The following is a 15,657-nucleotide window of genomic DNA, read 5'->3' on the forward strand; positions in this document are numbered from 1 at the left end:
CACAAATATATGAATGCTTATACGTAGTTTCATTCTCCATAACTGTTATTCAGCATACCCTTATAGAGAGAATACTGTCCTCTATCATAATTGTCACTGGGAAGACCCGAAATTGTAACAAATGTAGAGAGAATATTATACCACTACCATAATTGTCACTCCGTGGAACCAAAGTTGGATCAGTTATAGGAAGAATATCGTATCTCTAGTATAACTATCACTAATCAGACCCGAAATTGTAACAGATGTGAAGAGAATATTATACCACTACCATAACTGTCGCTCGGTGGAACCAAAGTTGTGTCAGTTATGGAAAGTATCTTTAGTATAACTATCACTAATCAGACCCGAAATTGTAACAGATGTGGAGAGAGTACTGTACCTCTATCATAAGTGAAAGTTATAGAGGTTGTATTATAATACCAAAACCTTTTCAAACTAACCGTTTGGCATCCGCCGCTGGGACACGTAGCCGGCTCCAATTGAAGTTCTATGCTGGTCTCCACGAATCCAGGTTGCAACCAAACAATAGCTTCCCTCACGGTATTGGCTTGGATGCGATTTGGGGTCAAAAGATCGGTGACCTCTTCAAGGATTCCTTCCGACGTAACGATGGTACCAACTTCCGGCCTCGCTGGCAGCGTCATTTTATGGCTCTCCTTGACGTGGACCATGCTCGGCAGAAGATAATGCGATAGCTCGTAATTCGTTTTGTGCTCGCTGACGACCTTCACGTCGAACAGCGGGTTTGGATGGCGTTTTCTCGACGGAAGAGTAGCATGCTCGCAGAAGGTCTTCTCTTTCATGATCGACTTCGGACCCAGGGAATGATAAGTAGCGTTGCAGAGGCCGGAAGCGTCCCGTTCTTGGACCTCGCCGTCGAGCAGCCTATATTGAAAGAAACTAGCCAGGCCACGTTTCAAATTCGCCGATGAAACGGTCTCCGACGGGTCCATGTAGATTGACTTTATCTCGCCGTGTCGCCATAAGAGCAACACCGGCTTATCGCCGACAGTGTCCACTTTCGATGAGTGTTCGACGAAGCCTTCCGGTTCTGGAGCTCTCCGAGACTTGATCCATAACTGCGGCGACAGAAGCTGCGGAAAAATGGTAAAAATTAGTACAATTGAAAGTCGATTTCCAAGTTTTCATTGTAGCTGTGGAGAGGTGCTATAGGTCATTATGTCGTATACGAATGAATTCGTTCTGGCACACTCTTCTATTCGATGTAAAAAAGTAAATAGCAAATCATTTAAAAAATTGAAAGTTACCTTCATTTAAAAAGAAACGATTCAGATAAAAAAAATTGTAGACGCCATTATATTGCTAGCAAAAAACAGTGTAAGTCTTTACTTTTTCATTTCTTCTAATCTAAGAAAAACGCTGACTAGTGTCAGCGTGATCACCCTATATAATAGATCGAACAAGAATTGTTGTAGAATGTCGACCACAGCATTCGGTATAATTCATACTACACTATTTATTGGGTTAGCAACTAAGTAATTGCCGATTTGTTCAATGAAATAAAAAAATTTTTTTTACTTGGAATGAAGTTTAATCTGTAATGTATTTTCCATTTTGTTCGATGACCTTTTGCCATCTCTCTGACAACTTGAAAATTCCACGCTCGTAGAAAGTCTGATCCTTTTCGGCCAAAAACTGAGTTAAGTGAGATTTTACAGCGTCATCATCATTAAAAGTTTTACCACGAAGGGAGTTGTCCAGGGATCGAAATAAGTGGTAATCCGATGGCGCGAGATCAGGGCTATATGGTGGGTGTAACATGAATTCCCAACCAATATCCATCAATTTTTGCCGAGTGGACAAAGACGTGTGCGGCCTAGCATTGTCCTGGTGAAAAATGACATCTTTACGATTGACCAATTCTGGTCGCTTTTCCTTGACCGCTGCATTCAATTTGTCCAGTTGCTAACATTCACGGATAATAAAATATAACATAATAATAATAATAATAATAATAATTTTATAATATAACATTTACGGATATCATAAAAATGGGAGTGAGAGACATCTATAACTGAAATCGGCAATTACTTAGTTGTCAATCCAATAGAATACATTAAGTAGATATGGGGCACAGTATAGTCCTCACGCAACAAGAAGGTACATTTGTGATTACATTTCCCCTTTTACTAGCTGCCCCACTGACTCAGCTATCGGTCGCTATTGGCCGCGAACGGTAATGAAAATCGCCATCTGCCAATAGCAATCGATAGTTGCGGTAGTGGGGCAGCTAGTAAGAAGAGAAATGTAAACACAAAGGTGCCTTCTTGTCGCGTGAAGACTATAGATGAGGCTCACTGACTCACTGTAACTTATGATCAAAGCAGAGTAAGCAACTCATGAACTTATTTTTTATTTCGATTAATATCTTAAATTCATTTGGATCGTTTCATTTAAAAGAAATGTTTAATAATTACAGAAACCTTAAAGACGCTATAAAAGTAGTCTAAGAAACAAGAAATTGGTGTTTAGGTTTCCAATTTGTTGAGATTGTAAGAAAGAAATTTCCGTTTAGGAATAACAATTACAACGCTCTCTACGTGTAACCAACCGAAAATACTTTCTTGTCAACCCAATATTTGTTAAAATGTCAACTTTGAATTTTAAACTATGATGAAATTTAGTTTGATACGACATCAAGTTAACTTGTAAATATTTTGCAGAATACTAGTTATTAACCACTCAGCTGTTGCAATACTTCTTCGAAAAGTTTATGTGTAAATGTGCTGTTATAACATTGGATTAAGTTGCAATAAATGAGTGTTTTATTTTTTAATTTTATTACCAACATGTATTTCTTTACTTAGTTTAATCAGTTGTCTTAATCAGTTGTTTTTGACGAGTAAACTCGTCATAACACAAAATGTTGCCATATCTTCATGACGAGCATACTCGTCAAAAGCAGCTAGCTAGTCAAATTCTACTTTTCGTATATGTATAATCTATGAATATTTATAACACTTCATGGATGACTATAATACTTTATGGACGTCTATAATACTTTAATGCTGTAATTATTACAGGAAGAATATTATAATACAAATGAAATGAACGATTAAATTTCTTTGCAATAATTTCGGACAATCCGTTTCTTTCACAGTTTATTTAAAATTCCATACACAATTCTGTTGCTATAAATGACCCAATTATCGAAGAATATACGATAAACGTTGTAAATATATGTATGTGCTTCTCTGCGCGGAACTGATAACCTTTCCTTCTAAGTAGAAGCGAACGAAATGCTGTTCTGCAGATACGAAAGCGAATTCATAATCCGCGAACGGAATATTTTAAATTAGAAAATACTTTTTACCAGTTCAAAACGCGAAATACTTATCATGCGTTGCGTATAAAATAAATGAATTGCGTATCTAATCTCAAGTTGCAATATACATGATTTAATCAACAGAATTAGCTTCAATCTACGCGATGATTTGATGAATAGTTTAGATAATGATACTATAGTATTTAATTATATTTAAGAAAACGATCCCTGCGATAAGATGGATCGTGAACGCGGTTAATAACCAGGTAAGTTACATTCACATAGTATATCTGCATTTACATTGTATAAAATTGTATTATTAATATAAAATACATAGTGAAGAACGCTTTATAGACGTAAGTTTCAAAAATTCATGAATTCCTTCAAATTTAAATTCAAATGTTTAATTGCTGAATTTATCTGAATAATACATGTATCAAAGTTTCATTTCGTACGCGTATGAAATTTATAGTTTATTCATTACTGTTAATTAGGACTGTACGAATTCATTCTGTCATACGCGATTAATTGGTACGTCTATTAAATATGATTAGTAGTATGGAGAAGTTAGGAAAATATATAGACCGATTAAATAATAGTTCTGGACTACGATTTTGGGCCATTTTGGCCGAATTATGACTGTACGAGTGCGACGATTTATAATATTTATTAATAGATTTACTTATAGAAGTCACACAAATATAAATATCATATGTCAAAATTGTAAGTAATAGAATATGTTGTATGTTTATTATGATTAATAATATTATACACGTTCGTTCTTTATTTTTTATATATTTTTTTATATCCTTTTATTTTATATCCCTTATTTCAGGAACTTTTACAATAAACATGGCAACAATCGTTGTATCACATTATAACTTCGATTCGAATGTTTTCAGTTATAATTAATAGTTACATGTACATTGGAGATTTTTATGCAAAATAAAACTGTTCTGCAACTATTATAAAATACAAGAAACAATTAAGAATATCTTCCTTTCTTTTAACAATTTTATTAGAACAAAAGCAATATATTGATACTCTTTAATTCTTGTAATATTTTTATTTTTTCAAATTGCGCCTACTCATTTTTGTCATAAATGCATAAAATATGCAGTCTCGTTAAGCCGTTTATTTTGAAAGTGGCCTAAGTTGATTTTCCAAAAATATTGTGCTAACTATTTTAACATTTATATTTCTCACGTTATGTATATATATTATTATATATTATTATATTATATATATACATATTATATATTATTATATTATATATAATATAATATATATATATATTATTATGTATATATATTACTCTCACAGGGTGACCTATTTAAATCGATCCAGTCAAATATTTTCGAATCCATCGGTGATACTAAATTGTGTTTCAAACGAAATTTGAATGGTTTTTAGGGGTCATGTAGTCTGATATTAATACAATTTTTCTAGGCGAACGCGTCGAGGAGATACGAAGGTTCATTTTTTTAAATGGAATCATATAGTTTTTATTATACTAAATGATTTAGCTCGTCATGCTCTTCATAAAAATTTATTACAAAAAATCTTTAAGTCACCCAGTATAAAAGTATATGTATACTGACGATGACGTGAACTCGATGCGTTGCGTTGTGACGATTACGTAAATAATAATAAGCAATTAAATAATAATTAATAAGTAACAACTGAAATTTTATTTATAAATAAGAAGTAAATCCTATTATTTGAAATAATTTATTTAGATCTTTATTTAGACTTCCAAACGATAAATCATTTTTTGTTTAAATAATCATTTAAATTAACATTTACTTAAATAATGCCTAATTTTGATCCCTGGTTTAGAAGATATTTTGACGGAACATTGGGAGAATGTGTAGGTTTTTCTGAAATGACATGTTGGTACATGAAAAAGGGATGATAATGCTGTGGTTAGGGTGAAAGGTTAGAATGCCTAGAATGATTAATAAGCAAGATACAGAGTGTTCGGTAATGACTAACTGAAATACAGAATATTAGATGGTCTTATGTGGCAACGAACTAATGTTTACGTTCGATAACTGATGTTCAGGTGCCAGTGAGAAATAGGCTGAGGTATACATAAGTTGGCATTGACTTATAATTACAATAATATCAGCTTGAATTTACTTTAAGAGAACTTATTAGTTGAGAAAAATGCATTACTTTAATATAAACTCATAAATTTATTTAAACGGCTATTAATTGTTTGATCACCCGTTGTATAAGTAATAATAAAATAGTCGAAAAGGATGATCTAGACACAAAAATATTCTTTGCATTTGTCTATTGGTACTACTTAAATTGTACACAAAATTGTACTTGCGTTAGGAGAACCATTTGTATTTATAATTAGCGCTGCTCCAAAGATACTTTTGTGCTGGAAATTATCAAATGAATTGATTTATCGTTCATGTGTTTCTTTTTGCATGCACTGCTTTCGTACCAATTTATAAAACAAATACAATTATTCGATTTATCTGCACAACGTGCAGATCATTCATCATTTTAATTTTAATTGATCTATTTTTACTCTACGTTTATTATATTTTTTTTTTTAAATTAAATAACTAACAATGTTTGCTTCTCTTTCGTATGTTGTACATCATACAATAGATATTTTGTATATTAGGTTTGTAAATAAAATGTTATTTTTTCTTCAAATTTAAGGGAAAATCAAATAATAGGCAATTTTGTTTTTTTCTCTTCGTTCATCGTGTAATAAATATTAATTTGCGACTTTCTTCGTGAACTAAATGCTATCGTTTGGTGTTTAGACCGATTGGAAAACATTATTCCCAGACTACATTCGGTACACCATTGCAACGAATAAATAAGGAATTAAATGATAATTAAAAAGTTTGAGTTGAATAAGACAGAAATTATAAATAAGTATCTATTTAGTATAAATAAATTATAAATGAGTATTTAGTAAAGTATTTATAAATAGGACAGAATTTTATTATTTTAAACGATTCATTTAGATCCATATAAATAATAAGCAATTATTTTTGTCTTTCGCTTAAACGTCCAAATAACAACGTTTCATTTAAACAATTATTTCAATGAAACATTTACTTAAATAATGCCCAACTATGCCCGCAAGAGCCCTCCTCGGCTCTAATTGCTCTACCGCAACCGGCTCGGCGCGATCACAACAATGACTCGCGCCTGCATAAAGAAGGTCTAGCAAGAAGTGTTCTCCTACCTGTATCCTGAGCAAGAAGGTATCGTGATCGGTGGGCTGTTGCCAAACGGCGGTCACGTTCAGCTCGCCGGTGAGTCGCAAGCCGACGTCCCCGCTGGTCTTCGGTGGGGCAGCCTCGTTGAAGAGCAAGGTCGTCGTCAGCTTGTACTTGAGACCGCTCACCACGTCCCAGGCCCTGGCAGCCCCGGCCATGGCTGCTAGAACGACGAACAGTCTCCAGTACATGGCCGCACCGTGAGGTCTCAGAGAATCGAGAATCGAAAATTATGAATCCGAATCGGAAATCGACCGGAACTAACAGACTCGGGCACGGATCACCTCGATCACCGACTAGCCGATTAAACCGACACCTCTGACTCCGATACCGGTCGACGAAGTAGCCGACGTGCGCACGCGCGCGCGCGTCCGATACCAACGGCAATTTTGGAATGCGACCCGGCGAGAGTCACGCGTCGACTGACAAACATTGTTACCACAGAATCCCCCGTCTAAACCGATGAGACACGCAGGATACCGTGGCCATGTGTGTGTGCATGTGTGTGGCCACGAGATTGCGTGCGATACGTCTGTGTGCCATAGGATGCTCGATCGCGCAGTGATTGGGTGCTAGAGTTCCCTTTTCTTTTTTTTCGCCGGCCGGTTTGACCTCCCCCATATCAGTCGGGTCAAACCGTACAGTGGATCGAGAAAGTTCGGCGCACTAGGTTTTCTTTTTTTTTTTTAAATTAGAATTAACGCGTGACCCGGTTTGCTCTAAATTGTTTACGACGCTGCAGGAAAATTGATATGGTGTTCGCGAAATTCGTGCAAGAACATTTTTGATCGGAACGGTACGTAATATTGTTAACACTAGGAATTATTCAACCAGTGAAAGTGACTGGTTTCTGATTTTTCTGATGAGTAATTTTTAGATAAACTTCTTTAATCAACCATATATTGTAATAGAAACCGTATGCGGTTTAAATAACTCCGATCTTGTGACTGTTATAAACATTGGTATACAATGGTTGGTATACAACGGATGTACATTGGTTGCATTTAGAGCTCGGAGCCCTTTGAACTCGAGTGACGTCTCTAAGGCGACATTAGATATTGTTGTATCACGTTTCAAAATAATTTTGACCCTACCAAATTTGTTTATATTTAAGAATCTGTTGAAAATGTAACTCTTGTATGAGCCACGAAATTCAAATTTATATGTATAAAATGCTCTGGGTTATATTGAATGGAAGTACTATGTCTTAGGAACATTATTTTGGATTTCAAATTAAAATGGCACCCATTGTAAAGGGTTGATACAAGTAACGGACCGTTCGGGTGTCTCTTTAGAAACGTGTACTGCACAGTGGGCTATGTGTCCGATTTTCCTGGCTAAAATTATCTTTTTGTCTCGACACGTTTAAAATCTGTCTACTAACTTATTTATAGTGTTTTTTAATCAGGGCTTGAGAAGAAGTTCCGGAATTAACTGTTTTAAACCGGCTAAACCGTTTTAATCAGCTTAATTTATTCTGTGGTTCGATTGAACATTTTTTGAGCTAGAATAACATGGTTTAAGGGAGAGCTTCGCGATGATTGTGCCAAATTTTTTGTTAACCCTTTCTTCTTTTTTCTTTTATTAATTGAAACGTTAAAAACTGACAAGGAAAATACGACGCGATGTGGTTCTGTTTTTCCTTTGCAGCGTAGTAACAAACACACGATATTTATCTAATCTGTTTGCACAGCTTGCGCTTATTACCCAAGGTCATTGCAAGCTATCCACTAATTTCTCAAAGGAAAATATGTACGTATTCATTTTAGCAGAAGTAATTTGTTATGCTTTTATTGCAATTAAGAGGAATCGACGAGAGATTCCTAATGCAAAATTAAATTTTTCATGGTTATTGAATCTAGTATTTACAAGAACAAATAGTTCTCTAATTGCAACGATTTTTTATTTTGTTAAACCCTTTCTCTTATTCTTGTTTACTGTATTAATGTCCACAAATAAATGTACTTCGATTAAATAACAGAATTAAGATTGAATGCGAGACGTTGTTACGTTAGATTATTTGTTATAATTTTTCAATTTCATAAAGAGCTGTTTGCGTAATATTTATTTCATATTTATTATTCGCGAAGTACATATTTGTACTATTCGACGAAAAGAAAACGGGACACCCTGTATTTTAATTTTCTACATCCGGAAGGCAGTTTAACTCAGCGGGAGGCGCTATTCGGTAAAATTTATCACAGAAATAACCAAGTGAAATGAAGAAAACGGTTTGGGTTTCTGTTATGATTTTTGAAAGGGGTTTAATAAAGATTTTAAGATATATTTTACACTTTATTCGCATTTTAAATCAACACTGCACCTTAATATAAAAATAATACAGTTAAAAGAAGTATTCTAAAGTTATGATTTTTAATATTTCCAGAACCTATGTAACGATATGGGATGCGCCTTCCGCCGAGTTAAAGGCGCGTTTCCACTGTGCCGGTTTTTACCGATCGGCACTGTCGGGTGGCTTCGCTGTTCGAATGAATCAATCCTGGTAAAATCGGCGTTCCGATTGCGTCGGCACACGACGATCGAGAAATGAAGTAGGCAAATACAAACAAGTCTGAAGTATTCGATGTTCATATTCAGTATCACTTGGGAAGAATACAATTCCACTTGAGAAGCCGGACGCTATGCCGATTCGTTTTTTATCTAATGACAACAAATATCAAAGGGAATCGTGCCAGGAGAAGAGAGGAACGTTTAGTCGAGTCCTCCGCAGTGTACACGCGAAAATAAATTACGCGAGGAGTGGGGTCAAACGACGCAAAGAGTGGGGGCAAGCGACCCATGCGCGGGAGTCCCGCACAGCGACATGGCGCGTCTACCGCGTGAACGTTATAATTCTGAACTACAAATTGTTCTGAAGATTTCATGAAATAAAATCTTTTCGTTCAATATTGTTTTGCGGATTATTTCATTTGGCCGATTTGAAATAAAGAAATAACGAAGTAATTTATTAGATGAAATCGCCTTGTCACAAGTGAACCGACATTTTTATTTTCAAATAACTGCTCTTTATTTTTATCTCGAGCCGTCTCGTGGAATGAGGAGGAGCGACGAAGCCGATAGGTCGATTTATAGTCGTTCAACTTTTCGTGCCACTCAGCATCGATCTAAGTCGAAACGGAAGCCATCACGATGCCGCGTGCACCGTCGATCGACAAATGTCGACGAAGTGAAAACGCGGCTTGAGGTAAGGTAAATGACCTCTTTATCGACCGTGCAAGAATTTCATTGTATTATAATAAGTATTACTCACTGAATTCTAGGAATATATTCGAGAAGTATGGATTATTAATGTTGTACGTGTTTCTATTTTATTATTTCATTCAGATATTGAATATTCAACGGATTGTTACAATAAATTAATTATACGACGGATAATTTATTTAATCCTCTATTTTATTGAATCTTTGTTGTCGATTAATGCGTGCTGATACCCCGTTCCAAAAATTTATCTTATAAAAGAAATGATCTTGAAGACGTTTAATTTTCATTCTAATTTTATTAGTGATTTGTCTGGTAATCTAATTCGTTTATGCGAATTACGATGTTCAAAAAATACTGTTTTATTTTTGCTATTCAATTTCTATTTAAAAAAGTGAAGATGACCTTGAAATCTCCGAAACTTCACCAGTTGTAGAAAAATGATTACGGTCCTATTATAAACAGACTTTCCCATACATATGCTGAAATTATTAAGTTCATAAAGTTTCTTCATATTTTAGAAAATACCGGAGATATTCCAGTGTTAATTCTTTCTGGACCATGCTGTACTTTTATAGAAAAGAAATAAATCAGCGGGACATAAACACAAATTTATGTTATGATTAAATGATTCTAAAAACATATTTTTTGATATTGCTCATATTGTTTGATTTCCCCGCGTACGTACAAGTTCTCATTAATTTCTAAATTGTTGAATTCTTCGAAGAACATTATGTAGCATGCGTTAAGACAGTCCAAGAAATTATAAAAAATTAAGCATTAAGTTAGAGTACAAAAAAGGTGAACATCATCGACGAAATGATTAATTTGGATTGGAAAAGCTGTAGAAAGAATAACTCCTCAGAGACATTGACTTTTGTGTGACGCGCTCTTTTTGTTAACATTAAGGCCGAACTGTGAATTTAATTATGGCCAGCGAGGTGAGACCGCTTTTTAAATCGCGAAATTAACACGTGTTCGACACGTCAAATCAATTTCACGGTTCTCCTTGGATCTGCTTTCTTAAGCCGTAAGAAAAGCGAACGTTTTGCAAGAAAGATACAATCGAGCACAGAATTGCGGTCTCGGGCGAGTAGGTAAGTACTTATGTCAGCAGATATACGTGCGTATACCAGCGATAACGTACGTTCACACGGTTGCATATACAGGGTGTCTCAAAGTTGTCTCGTAAGAAAAATAGAAAAAAATAAACAGCGAAGTCAGAATAAGAGAAATTGTATTCAATATCATTTTGGGTAAATAGAAGCTCTACATACTAGCTCTGCAAATCTAGCTGATTTTTCTGGCTACCAGGGTCATGATGGAAATAAGCTATTTCAAAAAATGTATTCAAAAAGATATTTGATCGAATTAAAAAAAAACAAATAAAAAATCAATCCAAATACGTATTCCAAATAACCAAATAATAATTTCTGAAAATAGTATACAGCAATGTAAAAATAATTCGTATGTTCAAACAAACTAATGTACGATCTTTTTCACGCAACGTGTAACCAGATAATGTCTGAGTCTTTTCCTTAAAAACTGTTCATTTCAAATAAACAAAAAATTGAATCAATTTCTTATTTGTAAAATAAAAGTAAAAAAAATAAAATATTTGAAGTAAGGTAGAACTTCGATCTAGGCTTATTCAACTTAAGTAGACTGACATGAATGTTTGGTTAATGCAACAACAACTTAACAGTAATACTTTACTTTTATAAATTTATACGGTAAATCCTTTCGCGTATGAGTTGACATAGGTTGAGCTGTTCAGGTGTGAAGCATATTTGTATAATCGAGCATTCAGAGTTATAGTTAATTGTAGTTAATTTACTAATTTATAATAATAGTTAAATATATATATATATATATATATATATATATATATATATATTTAACTATTATTATAAATTAGTAAATTATATAAAATTATATATATATATATATATTTAACTATTATTATAAATTAGTAAATTATATATATATTGTAGTTAATTTACTAATTTATAATAATAGTTAAATATATATATAATAATGGTTTAGATAATTATAGTTAATTTACTGAATTTCTACTGTAATTAATTCTCTCTCAAATGATCATTTGTTATGATGTCTGTGCAAATGAAGTCTACTAGTCTTTAGTCTCGAACATTGGTACGATATTTTGAGCTTGTACTTTCGGAGCACCCTATGTGCAACCGTGAACACACATATGCGCCCACATAACCATCGTAGTCTGGATCGGTCTTCTAAAAGAGACTACGAGATACATGCGTGCCGGCATCCTTTTGCGTGCACGTACGCACGCGTTTACGCACACCTACACAATCCAATGACAGACACCGTTAATTCGCCAAGTCCCTGTTACACGACGGAGATACGGGAAATGGGATACTCCCTAGCAATTAAACAAATAAGCTGAAAATGCCAGTGCATTCCCCAGCTAGGAAATAATCTGCCCTTGTCCAGATCTGGTCACGTTTTAAATAACATTGTTTGAAATATTATTACAAATAACATAGTATTTATTATGATATAATATTATTATTATTGTAACATGTTCTTTTATTTCAAAATTATTTCCATGCCTATAACCACTTTTTAAATATTATTTTACTTTATAATTATTACTATGAGCTGTGATCACTTTTGAAATGACATTTTTATTATTATATATATTATTTCAAATAATATGTTCTTTTATTTCATATTTATTTCCATGCGTATAGTTTCTTTTTTAAATATTTCGACTGACATGTTATTTCATTTTATGATTATTCCCATGTCTGTAATTACTTTTGAAATGTTATTTCAGATACTATATTATTTTATATCATAATTATTTTCACATCTGCGATCAAGTTAAATCTTTTGATTGTGAATGACAAGTATATATATCACAAATTTATGTACTACAACGAACATATTCATCTTACGATTTCAATTAAATCTTTCATGAAAAATATTTATAAATTTTACATATTTCAGAATAGTTATAGCAAAACTTGTCGAGAGAAACTGCACACAGTGTGACTGATAAAATACATAAGAAATTGGTCTTAAAAATTGGTCGTCATAGCTAAGAGGTCTTCCAGGCCTAGTCACATTAGAATTGACATTGTTAAAAATATTATTTCAGATGGCATGTCATTTTATTTCTTAATTATTTCCATGTCTGTGATCACTTTCGAAATAACATTGAAATATTATTTTAAAATAAAGAAAAATTGATGCAAAGATTTGTTAAAATAAAATCTGTTGCATATTATTTCGAGGATTATTTCTTTTTTCATACTTGATATGAAAAAGTCGCGAAATAATTTATTGTTTGAAATTACAATCATTTCACAGAATTCGATGTTATTTACAGCTTTGAAAATATCGGTTCGAGACGAATTACTTCAAATAGTTATCTTTTATTCTCATACCAAATAAAATTGATCCAGGTCTATTCTCTCCAAAGGAAAAATCTATGTTAATTGTAAGACCCAGGGATTGACCCTTCGAACACTGGGCCTGGAGAATAAGAAACTTGTCCGTGCACGTAATCATTTATTTCCGGTCCGTCTTTCGAGATAATATCTTTGCTTAACTGCAAACAATTCAGGGTATCAATCCTGTGAAGACACAGGCGACAGCAAATTATGTTCTTTGAACATGTCATGCTGGAAAGTCATGTGTCTTTGATGGCGTTTAGCTCAGTGTGAAGCTGAGAAAACTTTCTTCTTCAACTTTGTGGAGTGTTAACGCGTTAAGTCGTTTGACCCTTCGTGTGAAAATATCGTTTTATTTCTATTATTATTGTTTCTTTATTTCTTTTTTTCGCAGCTACAATTATTTTGTAAAATTTTGGATGTACATATACCGTTTATGAGAATTTGTATTCCAATGAAAGTATTTCAGAATTTTTGTTTTTTATCCTGTACTATTGTCTATCTATTTTATATATACTGTCTTTTATATTATACCATTTAATTAGATGTTTCGCAGAATTACATTGGCATACAATAATGTGCAAGGTTTGATATTATCCTACAGTGTTCATATAACACAATTTTTTCTAGCTTATAGAAAAAAGAATATAGTAATTAGTAGAAAAATACAAAGGAAAGAAAAAGTTCATTTGCACAATTCAATAAAGACTCTAACTTGGTGGTAAGTAAAAAAGTTGTATAAGCCTAATACACGTAATCGATAACATTTTGAGCATTTCTTGCATCAAAAATCAATTAAAGAATATCTGAAGAAATGTTACTTTCTGAACCTTTGCTCCTTTAATAATTTTTTTATTTTGAATTTAATAAATTTTCGAATGGCATGATTAAATATTGCACATTCTAGTTAAAACAAGGGGATCCTCGCATTTTGATAAGAAAGGAATTTAGCAAAAAGGTTAATCGTTGTCCTGCATGCTCCTTTTGTTCGAAACATTTTTATATACAATATGTATTTTTACAGGAAAAATTAAGCTGACTCACCCTGTATACTGGTGATTACGCTTCTGTGTTGGTAATGAGCAATTAATACTAGTCTCTCCTTTCGATTAACAAGCAATTTCGGTCTTTTTGCGCGAAGTGAATACCGACACCGAATGAAATGACGTTTAATCATAAATACCTAACTACTCTCGGTTGCTTAAGATCGGTTATGCCGTCAAACTGGCTTGGATTTTGTCGTGTTTTTCTATGGTATGTTATGGGACGGCAATTATGGTGAACATTCTTGGCAGGGTGAAGTCAATTTTACAAAACCCTCTTTTCACACGCATTCCGATATTTCTATAGTTTTATAAAACATTCAAAAAATTTACCTGGCGCCATTTGACAGTAGGAACCTGCAAGAAAACGATGAAATTATAATTCTTAACAATGCTTGATATTTCTTGTGTGTCACTTATATGTCATTACTATTATTGGACTACGGATTCTATGCATTCATTATAAAATTGTGTACGCGAAGCTTAAAACAGTGTAACGATAAAAAGAATTTAAGAATATTAGTATATTATTTTAAGAACTATTCAAATCAACAACCAAGAGAGAAAAGGACTATGCAGCTTCTGCATCTCGCAATTGCTGCACACAATTTTGTATTTTGCATAAAAATTCACTATCTAGAAAATATTCAATCAGAATCATGAATAGGATTGTGCAAAGAAATATCTAAGTGTTGAAAAAATGGCAGAAAAACATTTCGAATAAATTATCTGAATAAAATTTTATAATATTTAATTTTATAATATCTTTTCTATTAATACTACAATTAATATATAAAAACATATTAAATATAATTTATTTATTATATTTATAATATATGTTTATGATATATTTATTTTTTATACATAATGTATAAATATATTAAATATATCAATACATTAGAAAGTTTTAGTGTTAATACTTCAAACAATGAAGACAATTGTAATTAAAAGACAATGTAAAACATTGTTGAATCATCTTTATCAACACTTGAAAATTGTTAAATCTTTCCACAATCCAATGTGTCTTCTCATTTTGTATCTTATAAATAGTTTGCGGATTTTTATGCAAAATAAAAATTTTCTTCATTAATTATATGATGCAGATACTACATAGACATTTATTTCTTTTTTTAATTATTTTAGCAAGTTCACAGTAATACAATAATATTGTCAAATTATTCAAATATTTTTGCTATTTTGCATTTGAATTACTCGTTCGTATCATAAATGCATAAAATCCGCAGTCTACTTGTAAAAGAACGAACGTATCCAATTTAGTAATATTCATTTTTATATAGGGTGAGTCACAAAAAGCAGGACACTTGTATTTCTCTGTTTAAAATCATTCGAAGGTCAAAGTATCCTAAGTCACTGAACTCGTATCTGTTTTAGTTATGGCATAATGAGATTAAAAA

At 32.9% G+C, this 15,657-nt stretch overlaps 1 protein-coding gene and 1 long non-coding RNA gene across 4 annotated transcripts in view; one reads left to right on the forward strand and one right to left on the reverse strand.

Moving 5' to 3' along the window:
- Positions 1–15,657, reverse strand: part of Mtp (microsomal triacylglycerol transfer protein) — a 39,092-nt gene that overhangs the window by 4,166 nt on the left and 19,269 nt on the right. For 2 of the 3 annotated variants that reach the window (XM_033472473.2, XM_033472480.2), the window contains exons 3-5: positions 14,576–14,599; positions 6,510–6,706; positions 444–1,097 (exon numbers count right to left, since the gene is read on the reverse strand). In XM_033472473.2, coding sequence (XP_033328364.1) covers positions 444–1,097; positions 6,510–6,706; positions 14,576–14,599 — 875 coding nt within the window. The remainder of the gene's footprint in view (positions 1–443; positions 1,098–6,509; positions 6,707–14,575; positions 14,600–15,657) is intronic. The other variant, XM_033472489.2, reaches the window with a different exon arrangement.
- Positions 6,705–9,450, forward strand: LOC117221478 (uncharacterized). Its single transcript, XR_004490513.2, has 2 exons — positions 6,705–7,339; positions 8,930–9,450. It is a non-coding gene; the product is annotated as an uncharacterized LOC117221478 (long non-coding RNA).

Source organism: Megalopta genalis, chromosome 4 (genome assembly GCF_051020955.1).
Source record: "Megalopta genalis isolate 19385.01 chromosome 4, iyMegGena1_principal, whole genome shotgun sequence".
Lineage (NCBI taxonomy): Eukaryota > Metazoa > Arthropoda > Insecta > Hymenoptera > Halictidae > Megalopta > Megalopta genalis.